The sequence below is a fragment of the Rhinopithecus roxellana genome, chromosome 6, assembly GCF_007565055.1.
Source record: "Rhinopithecus roxellana isolate Shanxi Qingling chromosome 6, ASM756505v1, whole genome shotgun sequence".
Lineage (NCBI taxonomy): Eukaryota > Metazoa > Chordata > Mammalia > Primates > Cercopithecidae > Rhinopithecus > Rhinopithecus roxellana.
The window spans coordinates 89,194,363-89,212,533 of record NC_044554.1 but is presented as its reverse complement, the minus strand read 5'-3'; the positions used below and the strand labels follow the sequence as shown (position 1 = coordinate 89,212,533).

At 34.8% G+C, this 18,171-nt stretch overlaps 1 protein-coding gene across 4 annotated transcripts in view; it reads right to left on the bottom strand.

Annotated features, from left to right (window-relative positions):
• Positions 1–18,171, bottom strand: part of SEPTIN7 (septin 7) — a 104,848-nt gene that overhangs the window by 21,680 nt on the left and 64,997 nt on the right. For all 4 annotated transcript variants that reach the window (XM_010361128.2, XM_010361129.2, XM_010361131.2 and 1 more), the window contains exons 5-9: positions 11,421–11,521; positions 10,409–10,543; positions 4,218–4,335; positions 1,598–1,690; positions 174–270 (exon numbers count right to left, since the gene is read on the bottom strand). In XM_010361128.2, coding sequence (XP_010359430.1) covers positions 174–270; positions 1,598–1,690; positions 4,218–4,335; positions 10,409–10,543; positions 11,421–11,521 — 544 coding nt within the window. The remainder of the gene's footprint in view (positions 1–173; positions 271–1,597; positions 1,691–4,217; positions 4,336–10,408; positions 10,544–11,420; positions 11,522–18,171) is intronic.

Sequence of the window (18,171 nt, the reverse complement as noted above, 5' to 3'; positions counted from 1 at the left end):
AAATATCAGCGTATTTAAGAGGAAAATGAGACTGCAAGAACCTGAAATTAGCACTATCCTTGAAAATCTAGACTATATCAATACAGTATGGATATTGTACCACTTACTATACATACAAAATTTTAATCAGTTTTGAGATCTTACAGAAAGTCATTCACTGAAGAAAATCTTACCTTCAGCAACACCCCAAGGATACTGCCTTCCTCTGACCCTTTTGCCATTAACTTCAATGATAGTATTACTACCTACCACAGCAAGAGGTAAACGGTCCTATAAAACAAAGTATTCTTGTTCAAGTACATCTCTGTAGTCCTCACAAATTCAGGAATAAAAAAAGTTACATTACTCAACAGATTAGCCAAAAAAAAAAAAAATTACTTTTGATAGTTTCTGTATTAGTTTTTAAGGCCATTTAACAAATATTTAGTAAACTGCCATCACATGGTATTACCACCAAGGTAAACAATAAATAAAATTATATTTTCTCTTTAATGTTAAGAATATTCAAGCATATACTTGGCATATACTTGGTCAAATTATTTACTAAAAATCACTACAGAAAGTTGTTCCACACTTAGGGGGATAAAAGGTAAAAAATACATTGGCATTTGGGGGGAAAAAAGTGGGCTAATGACTAGCCTGCATACTTGATCACAAACCAACTACAACAGTACCTTAAAGCAGGTAATAGTCTATTTGCTAAGCTCTAACTTTGGAACTTCAAATCCTGGTGACTGGATATGTATTCATCCATGTATAGCCCTTCACAATTTTGTGGCTCCTGGAAATATCTAAGCAGCTGTTTTATACAACTGCAGAAATTCTTCACTGGCAATGTATAAAAATTTCATTAGTCCAAGATATTTGCCTACATAATGTCATCATTCAGTATACCATTTTTAGGGCCAAACTATGTAGAAAATCATGAGATAAAATACAGAAAACATGTTGATGTTACTTTTTGGTGGGTTTTTATTATTTTTAATTGAAACATAATTGTACATATTTGTGGGGTACAGTATGGTATTCTGATACCTGTATACAAATACGTAATGATTGAATCAAGGTAATTAGCATATTTGTCAACACAAACTTATTTTTCTGTATTGGGAACATTCATAATCCTCTCTTCTAGCTATCTGAAAATATAGACTAAATTATTGTTAACTATAGTCACCCTACAATGCTACAGAACGCTAGAACTTATTTCTCCTATCTAGCTGTAACTTTGGTTGGCTTTTATAGAGACAAAATAAATACATTTTTGTCTGGCAATTAAAACATAACAGAATGAATTCTCTTTTCTCATCACTTGTTTTTTAAGAGGGAAAAAAATTACATAATATGAAAGCCACTTAATTAAAAACAATTTGAAATAAGGATTGTGTTATTCGCCTCAGTAGTTTATACAATTCCTTATTAGATATACTAGCTAATCTTCAAAGTTAACTATAAAGTTGAATTCAAAATTAAATCTCCCTAGGCATTTTGTAAGCCAACTACTTAAAACACTGATACTTTTGATCTTTCCTGTGGACGCTGTAGTATGTTTTTAAGGCCTCAGATTACTTTAGTGTATGTACAGGGATGAACCTACCTTTATCTTTTTAACAAGTTTATTTTCTTCTTCATCATCTGTTTCTGGAAATTCATATATTTTAATTTTATGTTCTTGGATTTCTTTCATTATCTAAAATTGAAGAAGTAGTCAGCAAAAGAGCACCATACATAATTAGTACGTTAGTCTTATGTTTATTACATGCTGCTTAGATTCCTATGAGGGTCCTTGGTTCCAGATCCTTTACTGTTTTTAATGATGCAAAGTTGTAATCTAAAATTAAAGTACTATGCTAGTCTTTTTTTTTTTTTCACTGTAAAGTTGATATATAAACACCAAATCCAATTACTTCAGAAGTGTTAAAGTCATATAGCTATCACATCAAAAGAGTTCCAAAAAAGATGTAAAACTCCAGAAAGGGATTTCTCTGATTGATTTCCACAGTAATGACCTCAGGTCATTTATTTACAATGACTGAGATTCTTCCTTTAGATACAAACTCCCAAGTATCTTATTTAGTTGAATAAACAGGGCTAAACTCACCTAAAATTTTTAGTAGAATCTGGCAAAAGGTAAAACTAAGTACAGCATTGCTCCCTGCACAATCATCAGAAAAATCCTTGCACGTACATGTATATACACACAAACTGAGGAGCAACAGGTATAAGATTAGGGAAGGACACAGGGAGAAAACACACCTTAGAAATTAAGAAGCTCAAGAATTAATAAGGAAAATGAAGAAAACTAAAGAAGACAACTTATTAATAACATCAAATTAAATTATCATGTCCAAAATCACTCCAAATTCTAAACAGAATACAGACATCCAAATAATTTTCAACTACCTATCCTTATTTGAACCCGTAACAAACCAATGGCTAATATACCTAAACCTATCTTCCCTACCTATACTTATATTTTGGTGCAATTTTCATGGCAAAGGTTCCCAGCAGCTATAAAAGGACCCTGACCAAACTGTGTTACATGGTTACTACACTAGACAGAAGTAAACAGAAGTAAAATTGTCACTGAAAGAAAATAAGACCACACATCTTTTACAATTAGGGTATGTACCTAAATTTAAAAAAAAAGAATAAACGAGGAATTGCAAATACATGATGAAGAGAAAAACGAGTAATAGTAGCTAGCACTAAAAGCAGTGGTTTTAGTCAGAGGTTGTATATTAAAATGACCTGAGTACAACCACCAGAATGTGACCAATTTGAAAGAAGAGGTCACTTCATATTCATCTTTTTTATCAGTAAAAATCCAAATCGAAATACATAATAAACGAAGAGAAATGCATTATATAATAGTATTTGAAACTCAGAAATAGCACATTACAAAATAAAAATAGGAATGGGTAAGTGTAAAACAGAAAAATATTAGATATAGTAAAAACAATGTACTAAAACTTTCTGAAAATTAGTATGAATTTAGCAGAACTTCAAAGCAAATTTTAACAGGCTTTTTATAACAGGTTTCAAGGTATTCTGAAATTCATATTGAAAAAGGTGAAAAACAAAATATTTTGTTACAATAGGACTATACGGACAATAGAGATAATTACAATCTATTTTTAAACATTATACAAAGTTGCTGTGGTTTAAACAATATACTACTGGCCAAAAATAAAGACTACTGCAATAGAGAAAGGTTCCAGAATTGACCCTATATTTCATAAAATGTAATTATATAATGAACCAGACACAATTAAATTAGAAATATGTGTGACTGTGTAACTCAATATTATTGAGACAACTAGACATGAGTCTAGAAAAACAGTTTAGTGGTCTTCCAGCTAGCTTATACAGCATGAGACTCTTAATCTTAGGGTCATAGGTTTGAACAATAACTTAAACTATAAATATCCCATAAAGTGCACTGAAAACAAAATTGGGATATAAGCAGCAAAAGAGAAAATAGAAAAAATATTGTGAAAATGAGAGAGAACTAAATACTCAGAATAAAAAGAACCCATATCGATAAATACGGGTAATACCAAGTACTACTGGTCAAAAGACAAAGGATTTGAACAGATGTTTACAAAAAGGGGGAAAAACCAGCTTTGTTTTTAAAATGTTCAGCCTTTCTGGAAAGTAAAAGGAAAAGACAAAGAAATGATTAGGTACCACTTCATTCCAAAAAAGTTTTCAAAATAAAAATAACAATGCTGGCAAAGTCACAGTGAACCAGATGTAGACTTTATTAAACAAATTTGTTTATTGGGAAAGCACCATGACAAAATGGGGAGTGGGGAGATAAAGACCCATAAAAACAATCATAGCCTTTGAAAGAATAATCCTCTTTCTGGGAATTCATTCTAAGAAATTAATTCGAGGAGAGGGGAAGGGAGGAGAGGGGAGGGGAGGGAAGGGGAGCGGAGGGGAGCAGAGGGGACGGGAGGGGAGAGGAGAGAATAATTCTAAAGAGTATGGGGAGAAATTGTCTGTGTGGGGGTATTATTAAAGAACACTTAAAACAGCCATATTTAAAAACTGACAAAGGCAGAAGATTCAAGAGTTATTTTTAATACAGTATAAATGACAATACAGTAAAGCAGTAAGAGGAATGGATTGCAATACATTATACTAAAAATCGTAAAAACTGCAAATTATGAGAATGGTATAAGAAACCTGGGTTACCACATCCTGCTCACCTGTTTTTTAAACTGTTGGCATTCCTCTGGTGTGAGTGTGTCTGCTTTGGCAATAAGTGGGATGATATTCACTTTTTCATGCAAACGCTTCATAAACTCAATATCCAACGGTTTAAGTCTGAAATACACAGTATTTAATATGACTGAATTCATCAGTTTGGGAGAACAAGATTCTTCACATCCCCAGTGCTAGTTAAATACAACGTAACTACTTTACTTACTTATCAGAAACACTCTGAAGATGTATTAGGCCAGCAAAAGTTAGGTAGAACAGGACTTCAAGAAGCATTGGAGTGGCTAAGGCTTTGACTCCTGCCCTTGAATCCTGGTCACAGGGTTTTGGCCCTAAAGAGGAATTGGAAAAACCAGAAAGGCTCCTAATAGAATTTCCTAGAATTATCTCTATATTTATTACTCAAAATTTACAAGGTTTTAAAATTTTATTTTTTTATTTAATTTTTTAAGACGGGGTCTCATGCTGTTGCTCTGGGTGGAGTGCAGTGGTGTAATCTCAGCTCACTGCAACCCACCTCCCAGGCTCAGGAGATCCTCCCACCTCAGCCTCCTGAGTAGCTGGGACTACAGGTGCACACCACCATGCCCGACTAATTTTTTGTATTTTTTGTAGACACAAGGTCTCGCCAGGTTGCCCAGGCTGGAGGATTTTTTAAAAATGAAAAATGGTAGGCCTCTTTCAACTCCACATTCATTTCTTGCTACCAACTATCATTCTCTGACAAGATGCTCACAAGATAATCTTCAACATCCCTTTTATTCATTACAATCTGGCTGCTGCCTCCAGTTTGCCTCCGTACTTTCAAGAAGGTGACTAAATACTTCTATCATGGTGCTTACCATTACTTATTCTCTCACAAGCTCTTCTTCCTTATGATACTTTTCAGGATCCTCTTAGTAAGCTAGTCCCTTAAGAGGTACATTCTTTAGAATTTCATACCAGGCTTTCTCTTCTTACTCTATATTCAGTACAATTATTATGACTACAATAGATTTCAATTATCTTCAATTGGTCAAATGACTTCCAAATCTTCATATACAGATCATATCTCACCGTTAAGTTTCAGATTTGTGTTTACCCAGTGGATATGATACACGGGTGTTCCATGGGCTCCTTAAAAATCAAAAGCTCATCTGAACCCCCATTTTCCCTCTTCTATGCTTCCTATCTCAGTGAATGGCACTACAATCTTCCCAATTACTCAAGTGTGAAACCTAGGATTCCTCCCCTCCTCTAATCCTATTCCCATATATATAGTATGTGTATAGACATGCGTATGTGTGTGTGTGTGTGTATGTATGTATGTATGTACGTATATCTCCATTTCCATTACTTTAGGCCACCAAGACCTTTGGAATGAGTAACTATACTACAAACCATCCATACTGAAGTCAGAGTGGTCTTTCTAAATCCAAATCTTACTGAGTTATGACCTGACCAAAAATCTTATTAAAGGCCAGATGTCTTAACTAGAATGGCCTACAAAGCTTGTGAAGACATAGACTCTCAAGCTAACCTCAACTCTTAGCATGCCTGGCCTTTCTTTTGCCTCCTACTTCCAATGTGCCAGCGTTTTTGAATTTCTTACAATTCCTTGAAAGCACCATACTTTGACATCTGGCCGCAGGCTACTACCTTGGCTGGAACACCCTCGATTCTCATCCTTCTTCTCCTTGGCCTGGCTAATTCCTATTCATCCTTTAGGACACTGGCTTACGATCCAATTTCCACTGGGACTCCTTCTCTAACCTAAGACTAGGCATATTTCTATGTGGTCACAACATTTAATATGCTGTACAGTAACTGCCTGCTTGCATACAGATGGTTCCTCACTATGGTTCCACTTAACAATTTTTCAACTTTCTGATAGTGTGCAAGCAATACACATAGAAACCATACAACCATTGTTTTTTTCACTGTCAGTACAGTATTCAATAAATTACATGAGATATTCAACACATTATTACAAAATAGGTTTTATGTTAGATGATTTTGCCCAAATGTAGGCTACACTATAATGTTTAGTAGGCAAGATGTATTAAACGTATCTTGAACTTATGATGGGTTTATGTTACCCTGTCCCAAGTCGAGGAGCATCGGTATTTGTTTCTCCTGTCTTCTCACTGAAATACCCTCTACAGTGAGGGCCTTATCTCAATTCATCTGTATCCTCAGCACCCAGCAGGGTATCTAACACTTGAAAAGGTGCCCAAATATTTGTTGACAAAAAAAGTAAGCTGCTGTGATTTTCCTTATGTCCTTTAGTAATTCTAAATGCAAACCAAAGTCCTCAAATCTAGAATATACTGTGGACTAAAATTCAATGTTTCACAAGAATAAATGAAGATACTAGAAATATTTTGCAAAGGACTACCATTCTAAAGTGGTATTCCTTAACTTTTATAAAAACATGAGAAAAATGAAATAAAGGTCTCATTCTGTTAATAATTTTATACACTAATACTGACTAATAATTGAATTGACTGACATTTTAAAATGAAGAAAGAGAAACATCTATTAAAACTGGGGGGATTAGGGCCCTAAGACTAATAAGATAGTCCAGTCCTTTTACTAACAAAGATTACTGTATATACTTTACTGTGGTAGTAAGGCTGAGAGGCAGAAAACCAGAGACCGTGAGGGGAGAAAGCAAACATGGAGAATTAAGATAGCTGCCTCCTATTCTAATTCTCCTTGTCTTAAATCCCCTGAAAACTGACACTGGCATTCAGAGAATAGCGAACACAATGAAAACAGTGTGTAGATGGAATAACACTGTTTATATTATCTGTAAACTGTGTTCTTGCCTCACTAGTGTTAACTAAAAGAACCTATCCATTTTTATTTATGTTTTTGACAGGGTCTTGCTCTGTCACTCAGGCTGGAGTGCAGTGGTGCAGTCATAGCTCACCAGAGCCTCACTTCCACTTTGACTCCTGAGTAGCTAGGACTACAGGAGTGCACCCCCATGCCCAACTAATTTTTTGTTTGTTTGTTTTTTAGTTTCATTCTTATTGCCCAGTCTGGAGTACAGTGGCACAATCTTGGCTCACTGCAACCTTCATGTCCCGGGTTCAAGCAATTCTCCTGCCTCAGCCTCCTAAGTAGCTGGGATTACAGGCATCCACCACCAAGCCCGGCTAATTTTTGTATTTTTAGTAGAGACGAGGTTTCACCATGTTGGCCAGGCTGGTCTTGAACTCCTGACCTCAGGTGATCCACCTGCCTCGGCCTCTCAAAGTGCTAGGATTACAGGCGTGAGTCACTGTGCCCAGCCCCAACTAATTTTTTAATTTTTTGTAGAGTTGGGATCTCACTATGTTGCCTAGTCTGTGGCCTCAAGCAATCCTACTGCCTTGGTCCCCAAAGTGCTGGGATTACAGGTGTAAGCCACTGCATCTGGCCTGAACTTATCCATTTTTTAAAAAAATTTAAGTTTTGCTTATTTTCATTAATCATTACATAAAACACTAAATATAAATGCCATGAAATATTCAATCTCAGATTTCTAAATTGTTATGGTTTTTCAATTTATACTCATGACAAATTTAAATTGCCACTACCTTATTAAGCTATTATGTCAGATACAGGCCTGCTTATTAATCCAGTGACAAAAAAGCAGAGTTCAGTTAATCTAAAATTTTAATAAATCTTAAGGGCGTTTAATATAAAGTATTAAAATCCACATAAAAAGATTTTATACTTAAACACAAAACAATGCTTGCTGAATATTTATTATAATATCCCAACTTTCAGAAAGAAAGATATTTAAAAATAAACATGACAAGGAAATTAGGGAAGTCAACTTCTTAAATATAACCAAAGGGTTAAAGAACATTTAAGTCAGTTTAAAAATTAAACTTTAGGCAAAAAAGTAAACCTTGTAAAAGTCCCATTAAATTTCAGAAGCCTACAAAATGTCAGCAACAGAAAACATTTAGTTCACATGTATATTACATTCTGGTTGATTTTTTTCCTCTGTCCATTTAGTTTTATATTGGCTGGTCTTTTCACCAACAAATTTAGTTTTCTAATCTTGTTTTTAAGCAGTAGAAAATCTTTTATCATTTCTAGAAGATAAGCCCATACTAAAGAGAAAAGACTAACCTCAAAGTCTACAGCATAATAAACAAATACAGGGCAAATGACAAATTTTTTTTTGTATGTCTGTATGTATGTATAAGAGAAAAAAATCCTTCTGTATAAAACTCACTGGATGACATCAATTTTTCTAAAAGTGGTAATCAAAGCTAGAAGGATAAAACACCATTTTAAAATTCATGTTCCAAGTCAGTTTTTTATTTTAATAACAATTACAAAATACTGAACAATGCACATGAGGCAATAATAGCTGAAATCATAAATTAGCCATGCATGCAGTTCATACTTGGTAGAGAGAGGTAGGAGGCACTGAAAGTACACTGTTGGACCAATTTATAATTACTCTAAAAACAAATCCCTCTAAAAAGGGAACCTAGGGACTACCCAGACAAGATGGAAAGGCTCTGATTCATCTATTAGAGTGCATGGAATTTCAGTCTGTAGTGAGCAGGATATCTGGAACTCTATACATAAAATTCCGTGTCATATTCCTTCACTTAATCCACAATATCATGTACCAATGGGCAAAACTTTGCTCCATTTCTAAAAATAAACTGAGAAATTGTTCAAAGGTATATTTTTATATATAATAAATAGCAATTTTAAACATCTTACTCCTTGTGACAAGAAACGGCACAAAGCCACTACATATCATTTGAACATAAAAATGTATTCTTTTTAAAAAGCTCTCATTTCCCATGCAATTTTAAGAAATAAAATTTTCCCCAAGGGGATGGGAGGAATGTGATTTCATGAGAATTACTCAACTTGGACAGAGTCCAGAAGATCTAAAATAATAAAATTGGTTATAAGCTGACAAATTTTATTGACTTAACTGCAGGTTAAGATTTCACTCTGCTGGCTTACAGGAAAAGGCCCTGACATGTTAAACGAGAATTATTTAAAAATATAAATTCAAGTAGCTACACAAATACTCATAAAAGGTTATACGGTGTATTGTATTTTTGAGATTACTTTTTTTTGAGCCTTTTAAGTCAAAGAGTCAGTTTAGTGATTTAAATATGTAAACTGACAACACTGTAAAAGAATATTAGACATAAAAGAAGAAACATTTTTACCCCACTGTAATCTGACAGTGCAGAAATGTAAGTATGTAATTAAGGCTCCCTTATCCATCGAGAGTGATAATGGGCACTGACCTATCTTTAAAAAAATGAAAGAGAACAAGAAGCCAAAAATAGAAGAGAAAGGTATACTTGAAGGAATTGGTTTACACTACTGTAATGTGAGTGTTAGATAACTTAATGCTATTTAGCCTGATGCTACTACAGTTCTTTTGGTGGAGAGATGGTGGAGTTACAATCATCAGGTGGCTGAATTATATATGCTGAGTTACTTATCCAAAGGAAAAGACTGAGGAAGAATAACTGGAAAAATCTGCAGTTGTCAACGACACATATATGTACTCAAAACGACAGGGCAAGTACAAAGAACAAAAAAAGGGAGTACAGGCTAACTATAACAAACAGAACAAGCAGATCAGGTTAAAGTCTAGATTCTTAGGTCTTAAATCCTAATAAACAAAAGCTTAGTAATAACAATATGATACCTAAACAACATGTCTATGACAGTTAAAGTGAAACAGAAGTCAAATAGATTTATTGTAGAAAGAAATGGCACAAGAAAACACTGGCATGCAAGTGTTTTTGATAACCATCTCTTATGAGACTTATAATAAAAATAGCATCTTTGGATTTATTCTGAATATGTCTAACTGGTATAGCTGCTTCTCTTTACGGGTAGTTCAATGAGTAGCAGAGTGGTTAACATGAAAGCTAAATTTGCCAAATTGAGACCTCAAACCATGATGGCAACACTTTATTTCCATGAAGAAGGGAAAATCCTTATGAATGAAGAACTGAGGAGTAAAGTTACTGTTAGCTTATATAGGATTTAAAAAGGCTTTCAACTAAGACATTTCTACATGAAATTTAGTACTTCACAATGGGTACAATTGTATGTACTTCACAAACTTGAAGATTACTAAAATATGCACATAAAGGTAACAGTAAGCAACAACAAAAAAAGGAATTAGAAGTATCAAGGTACTGACCCATGTCCTGAAGGAGCAATGAAGTATAAACAACACTGCACCCTGTTATCAGGCATCTGGCGTCTGTTCACTCGTGATTCTGCATTTAAGTAGTCCTCAAATTTACTATCAATGTAGTCGATGACAGGCTGCCAGCTATAGAATGCAAATAAACAAACAAGTTGCAACGCTACATATGAATTAACTGATGATTGTTAAAGGACAATAATCAGTATTTTCAAATGGGCAAAATGAATTTACCAGTAGAAGGTATGACAAGTTATTCCATATAAAGATTCAAAAATATAAATTATGTTGAATAAATCTTTATTATTTTAAAACTTTCCAAATGAAAGAAAATAAACTATTTATTGTCGAAACACAGCTAAATTATTAGCATATTTTTGCACTAATAAGTGTATTAATAACACACTTCATAATATGAAAACAATTACATTCAGTTTTAAATTTCAAATGAGATTACTTTAAATAATAAAAAAACTTCATGATGAACTTACGAGTTTTAAGAGTTGACAGAAAATTACCTCAAAAACAATGTGAATTCAAACAAAAATAAAAGTATTATTTATAAAATACTAAGATAAGTACTTCAGACTAAAATTTCATAGTTGTTTTCTTCACTTAGGACTTACAGAAAAACTGAAGGTCTAAATATCAGGTTTAAATTAGGATTGAGATAGAATTTACACAAATGGATAAAATTAAAGCAAAACAGTTTTAAATTTCTTACAATAATGAGAATTCTTCTATTTAGCTATGTTATTTTATAATATGTCTTAAAAACAATTTTATGATAGGTATTATCTCCATTTTATAGAAAAGTAAATGGGTTCAAAGAAGTTAAACAACTTTGTCAGATAAGTGGCAAAGTTGGTATACAAACCCAAGTCATGTCACTTGAAGTTTGGTGACCTTTGCTAAGATGAGAAGTTTTAAAATGTTAAGAAGAAAAAGTTTAACCACCCTAGTACCCCAAATGCACTGCAAAGTTGTGAGGACAAACCCTTCTTACCAATTACTATTATCCACTGCATCTCCAAATCCTGGGGTATCAACTATTGTGAGCAGCAACTGAACACCACCTTCTTTGATTAAAACTTTAGATTGTTCCACCTGTAAGAGTAATTGGTGCAGATGTTAATATCATACATTACACCAGTGATTTCCTACAAGGGGTGACGGTAGGGACGTTCGAGTTTATCAAAATCAACTGGGAAACTGTTAGAAAGACTCAATCTACCTACTCCCACATTTTATTTAGAATCAATGATGGTGGGCATTGGAAATCCACATTATTTGAAAGAAAAGCATATATACAAATAGTGTGCCAATCTCTTGGCAAATTCATACTGGGTTTATAACTCATACTTGGTATAAAGAAAGACAGAGGAACTGATAAAATAGTGATCACCACTAAAGACATGTAATGCTTATATAAACTTAAATATGCATCTAATAACACAAATAAGCAGTTTGAGTGATTTAGTAATTCACAGAGTTCAAACGTAATTAATCAGGGAAGAACATCTAATCTATCACTTACAGTAAAAGTGTTCCTGGACTATTCTCTATCATGTTTGGCCCCAACCACTCACTCAAATGAACTTACTATCATTCCTTAATCTTTCTCAGCATGAATGTAGTTACCCTTGTATCTATTTTATGGCTAGGATCCAATCCTCTTCTCAAATGTGATACTCCACATTCTGGACAATGTAATCAGCGAAAGTTCAGACAGTTTAAAAAAAAAAAAAAAAGTGTATTCTGGTAGGGTGAAACCTTACTTTTGGACTTAAATGATAACAACAGTTCCTGGAACAATTTAAGATATTCTGTAACCTCAAGCTCTGTATCAGAAGATGTATTATTCATCCTGGGCATATGCTGCTGTTAAATGCAAAGTATCAGTTTTCAGGAGCCCAAGATAAAGCAAACACGGATTCAAATGAAAAGGGAATAATTCCTCCAGAAAAAGATAGGCTTTCTCCTGACACACATTTATATCAAGTCCTTATTAAGGCTAGAGGCTCCAATTATGCTGATAAGCTAATTTAAAAGACAAAAAGTTTGGGACACTTTTAGAGATAGCCTATTTCATTTTGGCATGTATTACAGATGCTACGTGATGCATGAGGAGACTAACATGTGGAGACTAAGATTGCTGAGCAAGAAAAGTCTGCAGCCACACAATCCAGTAACACTTTCTGAGATGATGGAATTGTGTATCCACACTGCATCTCCAAATTCTGGGGTATCAACTATTGTGAGCAGCAACTGAACAACACCTTCCTTCCACTTGTCCATGTGGCTACTTAGTCCTTGAAATCTGATTAGTGCAAATGAGGAGCTGATATTTAATTTTATTTACTTCGAATTAACTTAAATAGCCACATGTGGCTAGTGACTAACGAATACACAGCAGAGGTCTACAGCAATCAAGAGTTTTCTGTTAAAAGAATTTTATTATCAGGGATAAAACTTATTAAAACTGAAAAAAATTGCCTGAAATGTGGACATGCATGATTTATCTTTTAGAGAAATGAGATGCTAAAGTCTGATCTTTTAGATTAATGTTCTTTAAACTGCTTTGATCCTGATATAAACTATCAGTGAAAATTTTGCAGATCCAAAAGATATTTACCCACCAAATATATACTATTGGCAATCTGAATATTATTAATATGTATTATCATTTATCTGTAGATTAAAAAAGTAAACATCAATAAGAGTTGTAGTATTTTCTGATCATCCTCAGTATCAATGACTGATGCACATCATTTAGGAGATCACTGTTACATACCACACAACTAAGATAACATGTCTATTATCAGGTTACCCTAATAACATGAGGGAGGCAAACTAACTCAGAGAAAACAATCAGATTCATCTGTGTGAGATCATGGGAACCAAAGGAAAACAATTTTTTTTTAAGTCAGGGTCTCACTCTGTTGCTCAGGCTGGAGTGCATGGCAGATCATAGCTTACTGCGGCCTCACTCCTGGGTTCAAGCGATCTTCCCATTTCAGCCTCCCAAAGTGCTGGGCCAAAAAACATTTTTAATGGTATCATCTCATCTGGTTTAAGAGGTTTACATTTTATCTGGTGATCTTCTAGTCAAAGGACAACCCAGTCAAACCTAACATCTCAATATCTTGAATTCACCTCCATCTCCTTTATAAAGACAGATCATTTATTCATGATAACTGTGGCTGAAGCAGAAATATCCAAAGTAATCATACCACTCCTTTACCTACTTACTCCTTTAAATAATATAGTACTATATACTAGAAAGTGATACAACAATATAGTTAATCTACATGAATCATCTCCCAATTTTACTTCAAACTATTTCTGGTTCCTTTATTACCAAACGAAGCTCATTGCTCATTCTACCTTCAGTAATATGCTGTATACCAATTACACATTTTAACTTAACAGCTTAAATTTTAAGATATTTCCCTGTTAGAAAAAAATCAGTTCAACAACTTACTGACTTGCTAAGACAAATGAAGATTTGTATTTTATACACTTTAAGGAATGTTTATAAAGCTTCTTTTCTTCTCTGGCCTACGAAATTCTGTGTATCCATACATGGTCAAATACAAAGAAGTCAGTGACATATGGAAAAGATCCAGAAAACATCACTGTAAACTAGTGCCATTCACAGGATCCAACTGTATCCTATCATCTGGTATTACAAGTATTCTCATGGGATCCATGGAAAACAAATTAGTTCAAGTCCAAGAATTTCAAACTTTTCTTAACAAATCTATTCCAAATGGTCACTTTCCCATGCACTTTCCTTAAGCAGGTCACATCAACATATTTTATGGCATCACTCAGGGTTCTCTAAGATTAGCTGCATAATTTAGTACCAAAAGAACGAATCAAGGGCATTTTCAACTGTTTTTCCCTGAAAAATAAATAAAACTAAAGCTATCGCCTACGTATCATCTATGTATAATTAATCTACTGAAACCTCTTTTGGCATTCGAGATTCCAGAAATCCAAGGTACTCATTTTCTAATACTGACTGTATACAGTATACAAGAGTTTCAGTATACTGAGTTTTCAGTTTTACAATCTGAGGAAGAAAAGTCAAACAATGTTGATTATACAGCTTCATATAAACTAATCTTTTATAACAATGTTTACATGCCACTTATTAAGGTAAATAAAAAATGTTACTTAATTAAGAACATAACATTTTGAAGAGAGAGTTAAAATTTTCTGTCAAGTGCTTACCTCTACCTATACTTGCTCAAGAGGTAGCATTACAGCCAAAACTCTGAAGAGATTTGAATGGCCTGAGATATACCACTTAGCTCAAACACAAAAGCTATTTTGCTTATTTATTGACTCAAAAGACAAATATCATCTTAATCGTGTTCCAAAAGACAAAATATCATCTTAATCGTGTTCCACAAGAAAGTGAAAGAGGAAGTGACCAATAGTAGAACAGTTATCCCTAAAGAATATTTCCATCTCATCAAGACCCAGAACTACTTTATTGAGAAGAAAGTTGATCCCAAAATTCTAATTTGGCCTTCTATTCTGAACCTCTCCATCTCTTATATCCCTGTCTCCTTACAATGAGACCTCAAATCCCTTGCCCCTCTCATTTTCTATTAGCAACCTCCTTCCCAAAACCTTTCTTTCTTTCCTTTTCCAACTCAAATCCCATTCTGGATTAACCCATCTTTCTATTCCTATATCATAAAATTCAGGACCTTCAACCTCAACAAGAATTTCCCTGCTAATATTCCTCTTATGTGCTCCTTAGTTTTATGCCTCTCCCATTTCCCAGTAAAGCTCTTCCCAAGCCCACGTCTGTCACAATGCTCAGTGCAGTAATTCACATCTCCACTTAAAAATGAGACCATTCCCAGTCTGTCTGAATCAGCAGTGTACCTTCCATGGTACAGTGTATGTGAAACATATCTTTTTCCTAAAGCGATTTCTCAATCTATTATAGGGAACTGATTAATTTCTATTTCAGATTCATCTTGACAACTGTTTACACTATTTCCCCTCTATCTTCAATCTCTCATTTCTTAGAGAATGACTTGCCACAGGATATAACCATTCTCAGGTCTCTTTTGGAAATCATCAAACCACTCTGAGTCCTCTATACTCACACTCCTAGGTACTCCTTTTCATCCCTTCCTTAATAGCCATCACCCATCTTCACTGACTCACTTACTACTCACTTCTCAACCCACTGCCATCTTGCTACCACTTCATTTAAATTTACCTTGCCAAGGTCACCTCTACAGCACCTTACAAAAGCAATCTTTCTTACTAGGTCATAATTGTTTGTCCATATTTTTCCCACAGTTGTGAGATCTTTGAGAACTTTTTGTCTTATCATCATTGTAGCCCCCAAACTTAGTATAAGACAAGCATTCAAATATGTTATGTGAATGGCTCAAAATCTATCAAAACTGGACCAAATGTCAACAGGACAGTTTCCTGATTGGGCTCTGTGAAAATTTTTCAAGGAGTCTATCAAGTATGTTATCCTAGAGATGTACGTACTGCTTTCACCTTTTCTCACTTTCAAAACTTTTGCAACCACTTCATCTACAATAGTGATTTACAAAACTTCAGGGGCCAGCTGGGCGCGGTGGCTCACACCTATAATCCCAGTGCTTTGAGAGGCTGAGGTGGAAGGATCAGTTGAGGTCTGGAGTTCGAGACCAGCCTAGCCAACATGGTGAAACCCCATCTCTACTAAAAATACAAAAATCAGCTGGGTGTAGTGCACACCTGTAAATCCAGATACCCGGGAGGCTAAGGCAGGAAAACTGCTGGAGCCCAGAAGTAGAGGTTGCAGTAAGCTGAGATCACATCACTGCACTCCAGCCTGGGTGACAGAGTAAGACTCCATCTCAAAAGAAAAAAAAAACAACACTTCATGGACCAATAAAAAGTTTCAAAGGGGAACAGCATAAAGTTTCCAACTAAGAACTTCAAAAAATCTAAACAGTGTCATTGCACAAAAGAATTATCTTAATAGAACACATTAAGAAAAAATTAAAATGGACTTTCATCTCAGAAAAAAGGATAATTTCTTCCCAAGAAAGGACAGATGATACCCTTTCACTGACATAAAGTATGATTTAAAAATTTTCAAATGCAGGCCAGGCGTAGTGGCTCACGCCTGTAATCCCAGCACTTTGGGAAGCCGAGGTAGGCAGATCACTTGAGGTCACGAGTTCAAGACCAGCCTGGTCAACATGGTAAAATCCCATCTCTACTAAAAATACAAAAATCAGTCAGACATGGTGGCACACGCCTGTAATCCCAGGTACTCAGGAGGCTAAGACAGGAGAAACACTTGAACTTCAGAGGTGGAGGTTGTAGTGAACCAAGATTGCGCCACTGCACTCCAGCTGGACGAAAGAGCAGGACTCCATCTCAAAAATAAATAAATATAAAAAATTTCAAATGCAACAAAATTATAAAATCAAGCTTAATTATTAGTATACATACAACATTGTAAGCAATATTTTTCCAAAAAATTTTGTTAATCTGGGTATCTATATTTGAGACTGAAACATGAAGTAGAGCTTACCACATGTTCAATTTTTTATTTTACTTCATTTTCATTAATCTTTTGGAAAAATATATATGTAAGTAAAAAATGGAGGTAACATGGTACCATTCCATTCCATCTGAAACATTCTGAAAGAACTTAGGCAAAACACTTCCCTCTCCTCCTTTCACCCTGACAGACACAGGATAAAACCAGTTTGCAGTAGAGCAGTGGTTCTCAAAATTTAGTACCTAGACTGGCAGTAACACATTCTGAGAACTAAACAAATACAAATTATTTGTGCCCTGCCTCAAACCTGCTACATAGCAAACCATGAAGAAAGGGACTCAGCAATCTGTGTTTGAACAAGCCTTCCACGTGACCGTGATGTGTGCTCAAGTTTGAGAAGCACTGGTATAAAGAATTCCAGGACTGGTGTCAGCTTGCATCTGGAAATGCACAGATATAACTCAGGGTTCTGACGTCCAAGAGGTTAAGAATGAATCTTAATGAGCTTCTATTAATACTGAAAACTTCACTTGAATCAGAACCACTATTTTACACATAGGAGGCTAAAAATCAGCTCTCTGTTCAGTGTACACAGCTTCCCATCCCTTCCAAGACTGTGAATGTGAATAAATATCTCCTTTATGATACAAGTCTCCTATAAACAGATAATGCCCAGGGATGAGAATATGAGATCGTGGTCTTTATTAAAATCTTGCTCCTTATTCAGCTACATAACAGGAGAGGGCTTTTCTCCCCATTTTTATAAACATTTGTATTTTGAAAATCAGGATTGTAAGTTTACCAGTCTAATATGTCTGGACTGAGATACAATACTGGTGATCACTCCCCTCTACTGTGAGTGTTTATGAGCTTCCAACGGCAGATCATCTGCTAGACTACTGGGCTTGGTAAGGAGCCAGTCAACTATTAAAAAGATTACATTCTAATTTTCTAACTACATTCAGACTTCCTGAATGATTCTGACCCTGTCTGTAATACTGCATGTTCTTTCCTGAGTAAGTGGGCAAGAGTTTAGATCATCTTCAACTGGTTCCCAGTACACAAAAGAATACACCTCCATGGTTCAGTCAGGAAAGAGGACTTCTACAGGATTCTAGTAAGGATCAATCTGGTTCTCAAATGTTACAGGTCTTCTTTTTGGTAAAGAAAAGATATTTAACAGTGGTAAACATGCCTCTGTCTTAAAAATCCTCCT